General features: G+C 52.6%; 1 protein-coding gene across 2 annotated transcripts in view; it reads left to right on the top strand.

Annotated features, from left to right (window-relative positions):
* SLC24A4 (solute carrier family 24 member 4) overlaps positions 1 to 14,014 on the top strand; it is a 135,537-nt gene that overhangs the window by 772 nt on the left and 120,751 nt on the right. For both annotated transcript variants that reach the window (XM_036242255.1, XM_036242246.1), the window contains exon 2: positions 1,862 to 1,972. In XM_036242255.1, coding sequence (XP_036098148.1) covers positions 1,862 to 1,972 — 111 coding nt within the window. The remainder of the gene's footprint in view (positions 1 to 1,861; positions 1,973 to 14,014) is intronic.

Below are 14,014 nucleotides of genomic sequence, written 5' to 3'. Positions count from 1 at the left end.
CGACCCAGGGGTTGAGGGGCTTGGGCTGGGAAGCCGCGGGGCTGCTAGGAGATGTCTCCTCTTCCTTCCCCGTCAGGTTGGTCCCACGGGTTCATTCAGTCCCCTTCCCGCGGGGCAGGTAGAGCACACCCGGGAGGGCTGATGTCGACGCTCTGAGCTGTGGCGCCGGTTCCCCAGAGCTGCGTGCGGCCCCTGGGGGCTCAGGACGGGGCTGCGGGGCCGTGTTACTAAGACGAAAGCCAGAACCGCTGGCCCCTGGATGCCAGAGTTCTGTCTCTGGAGTGTGCGGGGGATGGGCAGCGCAGCAGGGGGTCCAGATGTGGATTCTCTTGACCTGAGTGGTCCGCTTTCCTGGGCTGCGGAGCGCAGAGTGTTGTGCTCCGCGTCCCTGAAAGACTCATATTCAGAGGCTGTGAACTTTGTCTCAGCCTTCCCCTCATCCCTGCCCATGCCTACAGGGGCGCCCTGGGTGTCCTGACGCCTCCTCTTCAAACCCTAAAAACACTGGGGCAGTCTGTCCCCTCCGGGAGGTTGCTGCCTCGTTTCAGCAGCGTTCTCTCAACTCCTGGTGTCTGGGGTTGCGATCCACACTCCTTCACCCAAGTAGAGACCCAGGGATTTGGGAGTCGCTTAGGATATGCAAATCTGAGGTGGAGAGAAGGCGAAACTCACAAAAAATATCTGATTGGAGTGGTGGTGAGGGCATGGGAGCCATGTGGAATCTTCAGAAGACGCTCACTTGGCTAACATTGCCAGTTTTAGTTGGATGCTGTGGACCTTTGGTTTTTTTAAATCACATTTTTAAAAAATGAAAGAAATGCAAATGATTTAGCGATGTAGACGTGAAATAAAGCAGCGGTGCCTTCTCCAGCAGTTAGAAAGGGACCATGTAGGGAGGTGTAGAGTGAGTGATAGGTAAAATTTAGATGGAACTTGATTAAACTTAAAAACAAAACCAAAAAAACTGCCTTTCAAAACCCATACTTTGTGATTGTGGATATGAGGTTAAGCAGTGGCTGTTTCCAACAGAAAACCAAAATGGTTATTTGAACATCTTAATACCTGGTGCCTTGCAATTGCGCAAGTCGATGTATGCTTTTCCCCCTCAGTCACACACCAGAGATAACAAACACCTAGAGGCTTTTAGATGTCGGCAATGTAGAAGTGTTATTACCTCGCTGAAGCAGCGTACACATTAGGAGAGGTAAATGGATGCTTTAAAGGTCTCAGAGTGAGAATCGCCTCTTTTTGCTGGATCAGGAATTGCCTCTAGGAGTTTAACTGCGTTTGGTTCCTGCCATCCACGCCTGTGATCTCACCTGTTCCACAGTTTGGCCTTTGGTCTGGCAGAATCAGCATCGCCTAGGAGCTTGTTAGTGCCCAGACCCACTGAATCAGAATCTGCATTTTAACATGGTCCTCAGGTCACTTGTGTGCACATTCAAGGGCGAGAAGCCCTGGCCCAGACCCCATCAATCTTTCCCACCTGCTTGCTGGCTTACGATCTGATTGCAGGTCCTCCAGAGCTGGGACACCTGAGCATCTTTACTGGCAGAGAACTTAATGGTCACTTACTTAAACCCTTTGTTGTATCTGTGAGGGACCGGGAACTGAGGGATCTTGGTCAAGGTCAGATTGCATGCTGACCCACCTGAGACTAGAAACAATGAACTACATCTAGGAAGCAGATTACTCTAAGGGATATTTATTGTGCTTCCAATCATTGTACCACTTCCCACGGGTAGCTGTAAGTAGTCAAACGGCTGCTGCTGACATAGCTAGATACAGATATGTAAGGTCATTGTGAGAATGCAGGCGCCACCTTGACCTAATGATGTCTGTGACTGAATTTCCAACCCAGGGCACACAACAGCGTCTGCAAGCAAGTATGTCCTACCAGACACATGGAGAAACAGAAAGCTGATGGCATCACTGAATGGGTCTCAGACAGCTAAGAATTGCACAGATCCTGGTAAGAAATAGATTCTTCACCCTCCTCTGCTCCCCTCCCCCTTTCCCCCCAGCATTTGGCTGGGCCTGGAGATGGGGCTTATGGGGACAGTTATAGCCGGGGCTGAGTGGTTTTATGAACCTGGGTGGGAGGGTAGCCGTAAGACATTTAAAAGTAATGTACACATGGTAATCAAAAGTGCTGCTAAGCAACTCAAATACTTTCTTTATCCAACAACTGAAAAGGTCACATTCAAGAGTTTCAAAATTTCATTTTTCTCACAACGCTCCTAAGGCTCAGTGTTTCCCGCTTTCTTGATTTTGTTGGCCTGGGTGTCTTTTTCTTTCCCTTTGGCTCATTGTGCCCCTTTGCTGGAGCTCTGGGGGCAGCAGACCCAGCTGCTCTGGCAGATGGCACTTGGGGATGCCCTGTTGGCAGGTCAGATGCCAGGGCAGCGGCAGGGCCAGGACTCTGCGGTGCTGGGGCCCCTTCTCTGGGACGGGAGTTCCTGGGGTGTCCTTCCAGCCCGGGAGAAGGATGCTGCTTACCCTGGGAGGCAGTTTTGGTTTTCCTTCTAAGACTTCTCTAGGGGCTTAGAGGAAGTAGGGACCCAGAGATGACAACTTGTCTGTCGTCCTGCCACAGGCAGTCTTCGCTGGGAAGAGTAAAGATTCTCCGGAGACGAGAGGGCTACTGGCAGGCAGCCAGGCGGGTGGGACCTCCCCGGCCTGGACGGGGCAGTCCTGTGCCTTCTCTCTGGCGCCAACACGTGGTGGTCTTCGATAGAAGGACCAGTGGGGTGATGTATTCGGAAGCCCTTTGAGAATTATATAGGTGGATACCACTTGGCTTTTCCACTGATCTTCTAGGTCTCTGCTTCCTCGCCTGTGAAATGGGCAGAAGAGTGCTCGCTCACTCTGGGGTCGTTGGGGATATCTGGGAAGGCTCCGTGTGGGGCTGTGTGTGAGAGGAAACGGGTCCCCACGGCAAAGGGGCAGGTTCGAATGGCATCACCATGTGGCTTATTTCCGTAGGTCTTACTGCATTCTCCAGGTCAGGGAGCACTGAGGGAGAACACAGAGTTGCTCAGAGTCACAGGACGTGTAAATGGTGACGCGGCACCGGAGCCTAGGCCTGTGTGATGACACGTTTGGTGGGTTCCACATGCGTAGGGAGGCCAGGCCTTCCCTCCTAGCCCGTTTCTACACCACCTGCTCCCCTTCTCTCGGGACTTTCTGAGAAGTACAGTTGGGCACGGAGGGTCGATGAGCGCAGGCTTGCAGAGAAGCAACTCAGATTCCCTTTGCACTTTGAACTCTCACCTATCCTGGTGACTTAGCAGCAGCAGCAGCGTCCCCATCCTGTCATTTAACCTTCCCCAGAACACCTTTCATCAGCCTCAAGTAGGGGACGCATGTGCCGGACTGATGCTAAATCAGCACCGTCCACGTGGGGAGCACAGCGCTCTGGGTGAAGAACCGGGGTGAGTGCGTTTGTGACTGGCTTCTAGCTCCGGGGCACCCTGGTTCGGGCTGGCTATGCCCTCCTCTGGTGACTTCTGTCACATGGAGTCTGGGCACGCTGGCTTGGACAGGGCCTCAGTCTCGTGTGCCCTGTTGTTGCCTGTGTCTTCTGTGGACTCTGATCAAAATGGATTCCACGGACTGGAGCAGGCTGTGCTGCTCGGCTTGTCCCTCACGCAGAGGGACGTTCAGGGACGTCGCAACCTCTTCAGCATGAACTGACATTTGCGTTGTGCTTTGGGTCGACTGTTTCCAGAGTTGGGCCCTGCACATGGAAAGGACTCAGTAAATGTTGGTGGCAGAATGGAATGAAAGTACATTTTTAATATTAAGCACTTTAATCCTTAGAGTGTTTCTGCAAAGATGAGAAACACGAGGCTCAGAAGTTTAGTGACCTCCCTCGATCTCTTGGCCGGCAGGAGCATCCCTGGTGTTCTGGGTCCAGCTCCCATGCACCTCCCCCTCTGTACTGCACCTGCTCCCCACCCCACCCCAGCGCACCTGCCCAGCTCTCCTCCCGGCCCAGGAGGCTAAGGCTCGACTTCCCTTCCAGCCCCCTGGTCTCTGGGCCGGGAGAAGACCGAGCCTCCTTCCTGTTCCAGGAGCAGGTAGCACACACCTGCTGTTGTGTGTCCAGCCCTGTGGGGCACTTGGTGGGGAGTCTAAGCGAGGATGACAGGCAGCCCTTGTCATCAAGTGGCTCACACCGTGGTGGGAGGCCATGAGCTCTGGTGTCCCTTCCTCTTCTTAGAAGGGCACAGATAGCATTATGGGGACCCCCCCTACCCTCATGACCTCATCTAAACCTAATTACCTCCCAAAGGTCCCACCTCCAGCTGCCATCACATTAGGGAGGTTAGGGCTTCAACACAGGAATTGGGGGGAGGCACAAACCTTCAGTCCCGATCAGGAACCAAAGAATTCTCCTACAGCTCTGGAGGTGGCCCCTGGAGGGTTTGAAGACAGCTGAGGGTGGAACCTGGGGCTTCCCAAGCCTGGCCTGCAGGTGAGAAACACAGGCACCTGGCCCTGGCCCCAGCTCGTGAAATCAGAACCACTGACGGGTGCATTTTGTGGCGAGTTGTCAGAGGTTCTAGGAAGCGTGCTTATCCCCCCCGGTCCTCCAGGTGGTCTCCCTGTGATTGCAGTGTCCCCAGGCCTTTCCTGGTCATCCAGCCCCAGTAGCCTCTGAGCCACTGGCTCTAGTTTTAGCTCTTCGCAGGCAAGAATTCTGTCCATTGTTTTGTTGCTTTGCCTCCCCAAGTAGAGTATGAAAGGTGAGAGCCTTGTTTGCTTTTAAAAACCTCAGTAGCCCTGGCCAGTTTGGCTCAGCGGTTGAGCGTCGGCCTGTGGACCAGAGAGTCCCGGGTTCGGTTCCTGTTTGGGGCACGTACCACAAATATAAATAAATAATAAAAACCACAGTATATGCTTCAGTTTTTACTTCTGTAAAAGCAAGTGATAATTGAATCCACCTCCTAGGGTTGTTAGAATTAAATAAGTTAATCTCCACCAGGCAATACACACATCCATGGTCAGACGTTAGCTTACGTTTTTGTTATTTCTTACCCTCTTACCCCAGAGATGATACAGTGCCTGAGTATGGTAGGTACTGGAAAAACTACTTGGCAATCAGATTTCATGAGGACAAGTTAACAGGTAAACATCTTGCCAAACATGGTTTCCTCTCTTCTGGAAACAAATGTCTTGGTTTGATTTTTTTTTTTTTTTTTAATCTTTTGAGGATTTGGGGTCCTGGAGGATGGCATACCATGTAGAACTTGCCTCTAAAAGGAATTTATCCCTTGGCTGGTGTTACTTACATTCTGGCATTTAGCTGGGGTGGGCCTGCCCCCCCCCATTCCTACACGGCCTTTACCCCCACCTCTGAGATCGAATCAGTGATCCATCCTCCACCACGTCCCCTCGGTTCATCTGGGTTTCCATCCTCTGCCCCGTGTTTCAAAGGAATAAGCAAGGAGACAGGGTAGCTTGGTTCCTCCCTGTTGTCCTTGTTGGGGGTGGGGGGGTTATCTTGTTTGGTTTTCCACTTTGGAAACGCGTCTTTTGGAATGCCTGGGGGCTCTGCTGTCGGCCCAGGCTGCCATGGCAAACACCGTGGCTGGGCTGTAAGCAACAGAGGGAAGGTGGTTCTCACAGTTCTGGAGGCTGGAGGTCCGAGGTCAGGGCTCCAGCTCACTCGGGTTCTGGTGAGAACTGTCTGCTGTGCCCTCTTGGAGGGAGGGCGAGGGCAAGGCTTCCGGTGTCTCTTTTTATAAGGCTGCTGATCGCATCAGACCAGAGCCAGAGCCTCACCCTCCTGACCCGTGCCCGCATTACCTTCCACAGGCCCCATCTTCAAATGCCATTGCTCTGGGATTAGGGCTTCGACAGGAGAATTGGGGGGGGGGGGCATACCCATTTGGGTCACCACTGTGTCCATAGACAGAAGGCTGGGAAAGAGGGCTGAGGGAGGGCTTGGGAGAGCACTGGAGATGAGGGTACTTCCGAGAATTTCAGGGGCCAGCGGAGCTGGAGGCAGGCGCTCGACGGAGGATCTTTTGTGGTCAGCCTGGTGCTGATCCATCCTTACTTCTGCAGGACGCACGGAAAGGCCATGTGGGGGGTCCCGTGGGAGCGGGCCCGTGTGCAGGAGTTGGCGTTGACGCTGGTTAGGAGGAGATGAGATCACTGAGCAGGATCCTGCTGCAGCAGCAGATCTCTGTGGGCGCCCGTGTGGGGAGCAGAGGTGCAGAAAGCGGGAGGAGGAGGGGACCTGGAGCAGCAAAAAGTACATCAGGACCTGTGGGTGTGGAGGTGAGGCAGTGCTGGCGGCAAGACTGAGCAAGCTGTGCGAGGCTCCTTCAGCAGGCCTGGGAGACGCGCCACGCGGCCCAAGTGGCAAAGTTATGTAAAGGCAAATCCTGGGCTGGAAAAGCAAGAACTGAACATATTGCCGTTTCCTGGGTGCAGGGAGATCACAGTTCAGTTACTATCCAGACAGTAGAGGCAGGACTGCCAGCCTGGGGAGGGGGTATCTGGGGCAGGACAACCTCCAGAGAGCCAGGTGGCTTCTTGGGGAAAGTGTCACCAACCACTTTGTGATGGTGAGAGACTGGCAAAGCCACCCACCTGATCACACATGGAGGCAGATGAATAGCAGCCTGTGTGACCACTCTGCTTTGGGGGTTGGGAGTGGGGACGTTGTGCGTTGGGTCAAGTGGCTTGACCAGAGATCTGGCTTCTAGTACTGGCTATGCCAAGATCCTGCCTGGCATTTGGGGAGTCCCTCCCTCTCGTCCTCTCTCCTTCTCCCAACAAAACAAGATTGCATGGGGTAAGTACAGAATTTCCAGTAGCCAGAAAATCTCTTGTCCCAACAAGTACCAGCTCTTCTTGGAGGTGGCAGCTTGATGTACGGGTTTGAGTCCTGGTTCACCTTTCCTAGCGGCTGTGTGACCTTGAGCAAGTTCATGATCCCTCTAAGCTTCCGGTTTTCTCTTTTATAAAGTGAGCATAACAGCAGTTCCTCCCTGCGCATAGGGCCGTTGCGAGACTCCGCCCAGTGGGGCAATGAAGTATCTAAGGCGTGCTGAGCACTTGGTAGGTGCCATCATCGTGACCAGGGCTAATGCCAATGCACTATGTACGGGGGCTATTCTAAGTGCTTTCCACGAATTCACTACTCATTAGTAAGCCTTTAGGTGGGTGCTGTCCGTGTCCTCATTTTGCAGGTGAGGAAAAGAAGACCAAAGAGATTAAGTAACTAGTCCAAGGTCACCCAGCCAGCCAGAAGCAGAGCCAGATGTGGGTGTGTATTTTTTTTTTTTTTTAATTAATAGACTATTTTTTTAAGAGCAATGTTAGGTTTACAGAAAAATTGAGCAGAAAATTCAGTTCCTATATTAGTCCCCCATCCCCCTCTACCATTAACATCTTGTGAGTGTGGTATAACTGTTGCAACAGATGACCCAATATCGGTACATTATTAGTAACTAAAGCCCATAGTTTGCATCAGGGTTCACTCTTTGTGTCGAACATTCTGTGAGTTTGGATAGATGTTTGATGACCTGTATCCGCCAGGACAGTGTCATACAGAATAGTTTCACTGCCCTAAAGACCCCCTGGGGAGCCTTTATTTGAAAGCGAGCCTAAATCCTTACCCATAATTATTAAGAAACGGGGTGGAAAAGACAAATTGGGGATGACCCCACTGCATCTTCCAGCCTCCATCGCTGTCTGGGCGCCCCCCGAGGAGTGGGGACTGTCTGTCCATCGCAGCAGCAAACCTCCGTGTGGGCCTGCGTCTCGGGATGTTTCTAATACTGATTTGTTTGCAATCAAAGTTATTTTTTCCCCTTATCCAAACTATCGGGGCCATCTGCCAGCAATCCCCCCCCCCCTTCCCAGACCATCTGCTGCCCCGACTTCCAGATTCTCCCTCTTGCCGGGATGCGGGCCTCGCGCACCCGGAAAGCGTTGCACTCGGCTCCCCGCGTTAAAAATGGAAATTATTAAGCATTGCCATGTGTTGCCTTGGGTTGCAGAGATCCAGCCGTTCAACTCAACAGAAACGTCAGATGCTTGAAAAGGTTTTTATTTTATTGAAAATTATTGGAGAGGCCAAGGGAGCATAGCATTTTACTAAAATAAGAAGAAAAAAAGTGTCAGAAGAATTTATAGCTTCCCCGGAAAGGGCAGTGGCTGTCCCCCTTGGGGAAAGAACAGGTCCTGTGCGTGGCCCAGAAGGGAGGGCCGGGCCGTCGGCTGCAGACAGAGCTGCCTGTGGTCGGTGCCTGTGGTCGGTGCCTGTGGTCGGTGCCTGTGGTCGGTGCCTCCGGGCCGGCGATTTGCAGCCGGGGTGCCCGAGGATGTTTAAAACTCACAACACCTGACTATTTAGTCAGGGCACTGGCCTGTTTTTCCTTAGATTGTCAAATAAAAAAATGGCAGCGGCCAACTCAACAGTAGCCGTCTGGTGTGAATGAATCAAAATTACACATGTTTTTGGTGTGCTGCAGAATTTTAGTAATGAGTTTTTGTGCCATGAGATGAAAAAGGTTGAAAATCGCTGCTCCGGAGGAAAAAGCTTGGGGTTCAGGGCAAGGGTGCCCTCCCTGGAGGAGATGAGAGCTGAGCCAGGCCTCGGAGGGTAGGAGGTGGCAGAGGCAGGACCGTTTTAACAGCCACACGGTGCGTTGAAAGTTCTCCCTGATAAGTCCTAGCAGCCTCCCTACCTGGAGCAGTGCTTACTGTACTAGCAACCGCTGCGTCTTGCCCATTGGCTGTCCAAGAGGAGAGAAAACAAACACCTCCTAGGATCACCAGGCACACTAGTAAGTAATTAGGCTTTGGGGATTTAGCGCAGAGTTAGTGCTGAGCTAGGGGTATGGCCGAATCAGATTACTTTGTTGTTTGTTTGTGCTGTGTGTGTGTTTAAATATGGTTTTATTGATTTTTTTTTTTTTCTAGAGGAAGGGAGAGAGAGAAACATCAATCGGCTGCCTCCTGCACGCCCCCTACTGGGGATCGAACCTCAAACCCCGGGCATGTGCTCTGACCAGGAACCGAACCAGGATCTCTCAGTCCATGGGACGACGCTCAATCCACTGAGCCACAGTTTGTTTGTTTTTAAAGCAGAAGGAAGGAATCTGGGAAATGGGGGGGGCAGTGCTGACCCAGGATGAAGTTGGCAAACTGGTTCACAGTGGCCCCACTAAGCCATAGTGAGGGCCATCACCCCAATTCACAGGTGATGCTGGGCCCAGTGATTGCTCAGGGCAGATGGTGGCTATTCTGATGGAGGTATCTGCCGGTCTTTCCCCACTAGCCTGTCAGCTCCTGGAGGGCTGGGCTGTGTCCCCGGCATATACTCAGCTTGCAGCAAATGGTGACTGGGTGGACAGGGTCTCCCATTCCACCCATCAGGGAGCTGTACCCCACAAAAGCAGGTACTGTGTCCCTGGCAGTCCATTCTAGCCTGTTGATGCCTTGGGGACAGATCAGGACACCCAACCAGGAAGAATTAAGGGTTAAGAGCTTCAAGAGTTAAGAATACGGACTCTGGAGTCCAACTGCTTGGGTTCCAGTCCTGCCTCTGCCCTTCTTAGTAACTTGACCTTGAACTAGTTACTCTACCTTCTAACCTCAGGGAATGGGCCAGGTTTGTTTTGTTCATGGTGTATCCCAGGCTCCAGAACAGTGTCTGTGTGTGTGTGTGTGTACGTGTGTGTGTGTGTGTGTGTGTGTGTGTACGCGCCGCGCGCGCCAGCAGGAGCCCATCCAGTACCTTCCTCATGGGGTTGTGAGCTAAATGAGCTCACGTGTGTAAAGTGCTACAAGAGGTCCTGGCACGGAGCAAGTGTGCCACAAATCTTTGCTGCTGAAATGATCTCCGACAGAGAACTTGAACTGATGTTACAGGATAAATTTTGGGAACTGGCCTGTGATGAAGGATTGAGGGTGAATTTTGTTAAATGCAATACTTGTTTTATTTTGAGTTAAAGTTAAAAAGGAATATCTGGACCTGGCTAGTTTGGCTCAGCGGTTAGAGCGTCAGCCTTCAGACCAATGAGTCCCGGGTTCATTTCCAGCTAAGGGCAGGTGCCTAGGTTGCGGTTTATCCCCGGCCCTGGTCAGGTCGTGCAGGAGGCAACCAGTCGATGTGTCTCTCATGTCGATGTTGGGTGAGGATAAAAAATTAAAAAAAGGAATATCTGGACTTACGTTTGCTTGTTAACAACTCTTTGAGGACAAGAAGCTGTTGACTTTTTGCATGACTGATACCTGAGACTGCCCAGACCATGCAGGTTGGTGTGTGTGTGGATGTGTGTGTGGGGGGGAGTGTGTGTGTGTGTGTGTCTGTATTTTCTAAATCTGGTGTTTCTGTTGGTGATGTGGGACCTGGTGAATGAGAGCTGCAGTTTGTATTCTGGCCCTGACAGGCTGCAGTTTTGCATATGTCACCTGGGCTGTCAGAGTCTTAGTTTCCTGCCTGTGAAATGGGCATAATGACGCTGTTTATCTTATAGGCTTTTAAGGATCAAGTACAAAGTGCTGTGCAAAAATCATTATTGTTATTTGCATAACTGTAGTAACTGCTTAACCCTTTAAAGAATACTCCTTCCTTGTGAAATGGAGAAAATCAGTTATTTGAGGCTTTTCAGAATTGATCATAAAACCACAAATATGATTTGGTGAATACATTGTGTTTGGCTCATGTGCAGCAAAGGGCCTGTTTATGGTGTCTCTGGTTAGAATAGAAAGATGAAGATTATTAGACCATCTTTCCAAATACCAACTCCTAGGACCTCACCGTCAGTTTATCTCATTTCACGCTATAAATGTCTGGCCTTTGATTCCGTTATACATGCCAGGTTCAGAGACCAACCTTTTAGCTGGGTTGATTCCATACCAGCTGGTTCAGCCCTGTACCTAAGTTTTTTGTTTATTAAAATAACCACATGTATGAACAAATGACCCTAATTGGAGGCCTCCTGGGAGCCATTTCTCTGAGCACAGGTAGGAAGCCATTCTTGGGTTCACTCTTTGGTTTCTGGATGAATGGGGGATGGAGCCCTGTCTGCTGGGCCTGTGGGGAAGTTCAGACCGACCTAGATGTGGAACCTGCCTCCAAGGAGCTTCCGTTGTGCCCAGAGGATCAAATCCCCAGAACGAGCCTGTAATACAGGCAGGAGTGGGATGTGCTGTCACCCTGGTGGTAAGAACAGAAGGGGACAGAGAAGTCCTCGGTGTCAGCATCACATCAGAGGGGCGCTGAGGGGGCATGTGCGACTTTGAAGGGTAATGATGGAGGAGACACTGAGGAGCACTTCCATCCCTTGCTGAGCCTGTGACAGTCCTGTGGGGGCAGGTGGTGGGAACTGTTACTGTGATTCTGTCCATCGACAGGATGTCAGACACACAGAGGTCACAGAACTCGGCCCAGTTCTCCTAGCTGGGAATTGGCAGAATAGGGATTGGAACTTGGGCCGCCCGGCCCCGGACCCTGTGCTCTTTGGGGAAAGAAGATGAAGGGTCCCCCGGCTGCTGGGTAAGCTTGGGGTACAAGGTGTGTGGGGTGTGGTAGGCGAGTCATCCTGGAGTGGGGAACACCCACGAAATCAATCCCAGCTAACATCACACTCCTGACCGAAGAGAGCAGGCTAATTTTTAAGATGACAATTTTGTATGGCCATCGAATGATGTTACAAATATCCAGATGGCCCTTGGCGGGAAAAAGGTCCCACCCCTGCTAGTGAGCACGTGTTGGTCCAAGAGCCTTGAACACCCAGAGGCTGTTGGACTCTGCCTGTAGGCGGGGGAGGCCGTGGAAGGTCCCTGAGCAGCTCTGCTGTAGGACGGTGGCTGCTGGCTGCGGGGGGCGGGGGCACCTTCAGTTAAGATATGTACACATTTTTAATATAAACTTTATAAGGCCAAAAAAAAGCGATGACAGAGGGCAACTGGGAACTATCGATTTCGGCAAGAGCGATAGTCACGTGCGAGGGGTCGAGGCACGGATTGAGAGGCAGCCTGCAGATCTCGGCGGATGTCGGATGTGTGAGCCGAGAGGCGGGACTCCGGCTCTGCTCACAGATGCAGGTAAATCATTCATGATGCCACGGTGGTCCAGGATGGGGCAAATTCGTTAGATTTGGGCCCCTCTCTGGGGACCTTTGTCCAAGAAAAGCCCTGCACCAAGCAAGTGGTTGGTTTCTGTCCAATATTTTGTGCTCCCAAGGACACATCCAGCAGATCCTGAGGGGCATCCGTGGTGGAACCCTGGCGGAACGCTGGGACTGGGGAGAGTCCTCAGGGAGCCGGCTGGTGGGAGGAGAAGGTAGATCGTGATCCCCATGTGTAACCCGGGATGACACATTGTGGCCCAGCGTGGCAGGAAGGTGTCACAAAGCATGAAGCCTTTGAGCTGGGCTTCGACTCAAGTGGGTATTTGCTGGACAGATGGGGAGAAGCATGTGACGTTCCTGGCAGGGGACCTGCAGATCGCAGAAGCCGGATGGACAGACAGCCGGCTGGATCAGGGATGAGGGTGGTGTTTCCAGCTGGCCGGAGGCTGGGGTCCTCAGGCAGGCGTGGTGGGCCCTCCAGCTGCGCCGTGCCAGGCGCCAGAGGCTGGGCCTCCATCTGGCTCATGTTTCAGGAGGAGGAAAGATTGCTCTCATCTGCAGGAGCTGCTCACCTTTCCACCCACACAGGAAGCCTGTGGGCACCTGCTGGGCAGGGAGCTGGAGGGATGACAAAGGTGCTGTTTTTGTCCTAGGAGAGGAGGGGCATGGATCACGATATTCCTCAGGCTGCTCCTGCACATGCCTGGCATGTGGAGATGCCCCATTTACTACACTTTCAGAGCAGCAGGGCCTCATCCCAGCAGGATTGTGCAGAGGCCCCAGTGCAGAGGCTTCTGCTGTAAGCAACACGCAGGCATTTAAACAGCCATCGGGAAGAGCTTTGAGGTGTAGAGCCTTGTACCTCATCCAAAAGGAAGACTCTGTGGCCCTTTCTGTGGGGACAGAAGGCCCCCAGAGCCTCATCCTGGTTTTCTTTCTGTCTCTTCACCCCGCTGATAAGTATGCAAGGGGGTAGCTGAGTCCTCATCCCGAGAGAGGTTTTTGTCATCACATGGGCACCGGGCAAGGTGGCAGCAAGCAGCCCAGCCTCCCTGTGTGACCTGGTGGCCTTGTGTCTTATTTGGAGATGAACACCTGAGACAAGTGGCCACTGTCACGCTGTGTGAAATGCCCTCTGCTGAATGAGCTTCCTTGAGACAGCTGATGACCTCGCCTGGCCCCGGGGTGTGGCCAGAGCGCCCGGTGGGCACTTGAGTAACGCAGGACACAATTCACAAGAGGTGGATGGCAGCCAGAAGTGGACCCTGTGCGGCCAGGCCCGTCTGCAGCCGGGAGAAACCCAGTACAGAGAGAGGCGGAAACTCCCAGGAGCCCCGCAGGAGTGTCGATAAAGGCGATTAATGGAGTAGATAGAATGACTTCTAGGCACAGATTAGAGAAGCTAAGTCTCTCCGGCTTATTAGCGAAGACTCTGTGGAAGGGCTGTGTCTGGGAGGGGCGCTGAGCCGGCTGTGCACCTGGTTCGAGAGGCTTCACCTGGGGAGCCCTCAGACGGGAGAGGAAGAGCCGGGGGGGCGGGTCCCCTCCTCTACAGCCTCAGAGGAAACCTGGCCCCTCCAACAGCCTTCCCCTGGGAAATGGAGGGACTTCCCATCACCTGGGAGAGTCCACGAGCCCGGGCCTCGCTGGAAGGTTTACAAGAGGGAGGCCCTGTGCTGGCGGCAGAGCAGACTGGCTGGGCTGTTGCGTCTTTTCTCTAATTTCTAGGTAATTCTTCTGTGGGCCTCGGAGGCGGCAAGCCCTTGAAAAAATTGCTTTCAGGTCACTTTAAGCATTTAAACCGTGTTTGTTTTTCCTTAGCTGGCGAAAATCCCCGTGTAGTGAGTGACAAGGAGCATTAGGAGGGAGAATGAAGAAGAGGAGGGGGCAGGCAGGGCGGGTGTTCACAG

The sequence above is a fragment of the Molossus molossus genome, unplaced genomic scaffold, assembly GCF_014108415.1.
Source record: "Molossus molossus isolate mMolMol1 unplaced genomic scaffold, mMolMol1.p scaffold_m16_p_1, whole genome shotgun sequence".
Classification (NCBI taxonomy): Eukaryota; Metazoa; Chordata; class Mammalia; order Chiroptera; family Molossidae; genus Molossus; species Molossus molossus.
The sequence above is the reverse complement of the archived record's forward strand: the minus strand, read 5'-3'. Positions and strand labels throughout refer to the sequence as shown.